Here is a 3,679-nt window from a genome sequence, read left to right as displayed (position 1 = left end):
AAAAAGTAATAATTTTTTAAAAAAATTTTTTCCCCTTCTTTCCCCCCCCCCCCCTCTTTTTAGTCACATAAATTGATTTTGAATCTTCGGTAATTAAAAAAATGCTAATTATTTGGTTTCAGATGGTCCTTAATCGCCGGAAGATTACCGGGAAGAACAGACAACGAGATAAAAAACTACTGGAACACTCATATCAAGCGCAAGCTAATCAGCCGAGGCCTTGACCCTCAAACTCACCGTCCCCTCAACGAGACCGCCGCCGCCGTTTCTTCTCGTTTAGACTTCAGAAACACCTCTCCACCGGCTCTCCCGGTTGCCGAGATCAGTCTCGTCAACAAAAACGCCAGCATCGCCACCACCAACAATCGCGCCAAATTATCCGCCACGCCAAAGTTGTTACAGCCCAAGACAGAAAGCATAACTACCCATAATCACGCACTTGATCAAGACGCCAAATCCAACTGCACCAGCAGCGGAACGACAACGGAAGAGGACCAACGACATGATCAAGAGCTCAAGAACATCAACTTGGAACTCTCCATTGGGCTGGCTCCGTTTCAGTCACGTGAGCAGCCGGCTCGGTTGTCGTTTGCGAACACGGCAGAGTCCAAACCCTCGCGAGTAATCAGTATTACTAGTAATAATAACAACAATATTCACCAGTTGTTTGGTGGAGTTTGCTTGTGTTGCCAGTTGGGGTATCAAGGTGGCGAGTTGTGCAGAAATTGCCAAACCGCAAATGGCTTCTTCAGATTTCACATGCCTCTCAATTCATAGCTTTCTTTTTTTTTTTTTTTTGAAAAAAGAAATTGGGGGGTCAAAAATTTTATGTAATTCTCTATGTTTTATATATAGATTAATTAATTGATATAGTATTCGGTGTACGAATTTCATCTGCCAGTGCAAATCGGTTCGTTATTGTTATTTATTTATTTATTTATTTTTAAAAATGTTTACCTACTAGTTTGGCAGAAGTCTAGCATATTATGTGGATCATACCTTTATCAATCAACAACCAAATTATCTCTCTCTCTCTCTCTCTCTCTCTCTCTCTCCCTTTTCCTTTTCAGTTTGTAAAGATTTCGCTTTCCGCCTTCTCACTAGGGTAGACTTGTTAGAACAATTAGATTTTTTCTTTTTTACCTTGTTTTTACCAGTTACGGGAAAAAAGTATTAACAACGTTGAGTACTTGTTAGAACAATTAGATTATATATATATATATATATATATATTTTATGCGCTAGGAACTTTATTCTAGAAGGTTAGGTATTCCAAAGAAACACGATTGACGCTCTACCAAACATATCGAATATAGAGATCATAAGATCAAGAAGAGACCATACTGTACTATACTATACATTTTCATTTTGTGCGCATTATGCAATGCACTTTTTTGATAAGGATACGTAGACCTTATCGCATTATCCTAACCAAGTCAACCAGTAGGCATCCTCCTCACATTACTACCTTCCCATTGACATGTAAAAGTTTGGGACCTATATATATATATATATATATGCGTGTGTGTGTGTGGTCATTTTCTGTTCTTAATTGTCATGTTACATCAATTCCATTAGTGGGAGATGAACAATTTGAGAAGCACCATTTCTGTTAGACTAATGTTAGGGGGTACCAAATAATAATTATGTTGCTTGAATATCACTTTTAGTTTATTAGTACTTAATCAATTCCAAGATATACTTTATTAATTAAAATCGTGTATATTATACTACTAATGTGTTTATATGCATATTCTTAATTTCACTTTTAAAAACAAAACTGCTAATTAATAATTTGAAATTTGGGCTTTGCTACGAAGAATATACACTTTTCAAATCCATTCCATAATCCCAACCTGCCAGAAGTTTAGTTGTCAGCCTAATTCGTTTCTTTCATCTTAAATCTGCCTAATTCAAGTGCAAACTGCCATCATATCTTGGCTGGATTTAGGTGAAGCTCGACAATAATGTAATCACGTCATCTTAAACACAAAAAATTAATAATTAATGTATGACCCAAGTACGATATCACATAATTATGCATACCTAACAAACATTTGCAGTGTCATTATGGCTTGATTAATATCCAACTTCCTAAGTTTTGTCTCTAATACCGACTCAGTGTATCATGATTAATGGGTGTGGGAGACTCTAGGTAAGTTAATGAGATTAATAAGGTGAAATTTCTACACGCTTCAACTTCTTCATTTTCTTGTTTCTGTTTTGTTTCACATTCCCTAATGTAATTTTAGATATATTTGAATGTTCAATTCCGAGTAAACATGAACTCTTATAACTATAAAATAGTTTCCCCTAAAAATTATAAAATAATTTTATCCTTGCGAGGGGGTGAAGAAAGGGAGAAACAATTTTTCAGAGAAAAAATGAGAAATAAAAATACCAATATATAAGTGTCCAAAGGAGAATATTTTTTTATTTTTTTATTTTTAACAATACAAACGCAGGCTGAAGGATGATTAAATCCGGCCTAAATGACGGTACCTAATTATCAAAGAAAAAAAAAAGAAAAACAGTCCCATGTTGTTTAATTTGTTATAAACTTTCTGTCTCTAGAACCTTAGGAGAGCCAAAAGTTTAAATTTTATAACGTGTGGGAATGGTTAGACCAAGCTACCAACCACTATCAGTTGGTAATTAAAACCTTATTAGTTTAATATGATAAACCACGTGTATGAAACTTATTAAAGGGTCCATGTAATTCTAAAAAAAAAAAAAAAAAAAAAAAAGAGAATTATTCAAGTGAAAAAAAAGGGTCCACACAAAGAATGGTGGATCTGTCTCCAACTAGAAACACCAACTTATATGTGTAAATATTATATATACCCCAGTTATATTTATTTAATGTAAGAATGCGGTTGCAGGTAGGATATCGGGACTATTCTGATTGGAGCATAAATATTTGTAAGAAAAGCTCTCCTGGGTGGGAAGTTCCCCATCCCAATCTAGAAGCCTGCCCCTTTTTCGACAGCTATCAAATTATGCATGTGCTAGCTGCATATAATAGATATATATATATATATATATATATATAGGTTATGATGATGAATACCTTTTTCCTTCCATATATATTCTTCTGTTATGTATTGTGGTACTATTTTGACTTTTAACATTACCTAGGAACTTAAATTAATCTAATTTATATTCTCAGTAATTAACATTGTTCATCAAAGATAAACAAAGAAAGACGTACGATAATTAATGGGGTCACTTACATATACTTGGCTTCCGTGTGCCCAAATTATATACATACTTTGAATCAATTTACTATAGACTGTGATCTATGCAGTGATCAAAAGGGATTTGGAATCTTGTTAAATTTATTTATTTATTCTAAGGAGAAAAGAAAGGAGCTAGAAAGAGAACATGTGACATGTTTGGGAGGTAGGTAACCGAATCTCTTAGAAACGGAGTGGAAAAGAGATAAAAATAGTTGGTTAGTTAAAGGTGGGTGGTGGTGGTGGGGTTGTGTGGCGAGTCAGAAGAAAGAAAAGAGAGAGAATGGTCATCTCTCTCTCTCTCTCTCTCTCTCTCTCTCTCTCTAAATATATAGCTTATAGCTAGCTCTCATGCATGTGCACATGCAGTGAGGTATGGGATTCCTGCATTAATTCGAGTGGGAATTTTAGATTTAAGCCAACCAAACGTGACCCCCCCTTTT

The 3,679-nt window shown here is 35.0% G+C and overlaps 1 protein-coding gene across 1 annotated transcript in view; it reads left to right on the top strand.

Moving 5' to 3' along the window:
• The window catches only part of LOC21408147 (transcription repressor MYB6), a 1,830-nt gene extending 929 nt beyond the window's left edge, over positions 1-901 (top strand). Inside the window, exon 3 of the mRNA XM_010106175.2 lies at positions 123-901. Coding sequence (XP_010104477.1) covers positions 123-777 — 655 coding nt within the window. The 3' untranslated portion in view covers positions 778-901. The remainder of the gene's footprint in view (positions 1-122) is intronic.
• The last annotated feature ends 2,778 nt before the right edge of the window (positions 902-3,679 follow it).

This window comes from Morus notabilis, unplaced genomic scaffold (assembly GCF_000414095.1).
Source record: "Morus notabilis unplaced genomic scaffold, ASM41409v2 Scaffold485, whole genome shotgun sequence".
NCBI classification, from domain to species: Eukaryota; Viridiplantae; Streptophyta; class Magnoliopsida; order Rosales; family Moraceae; genus Morus; species Morus notabilis.
The sequence above is the reverse complement of the archived record's forward strand: the minus strand, read 5'-3'. Positions and strand labels throughout refer to the sequence as shown.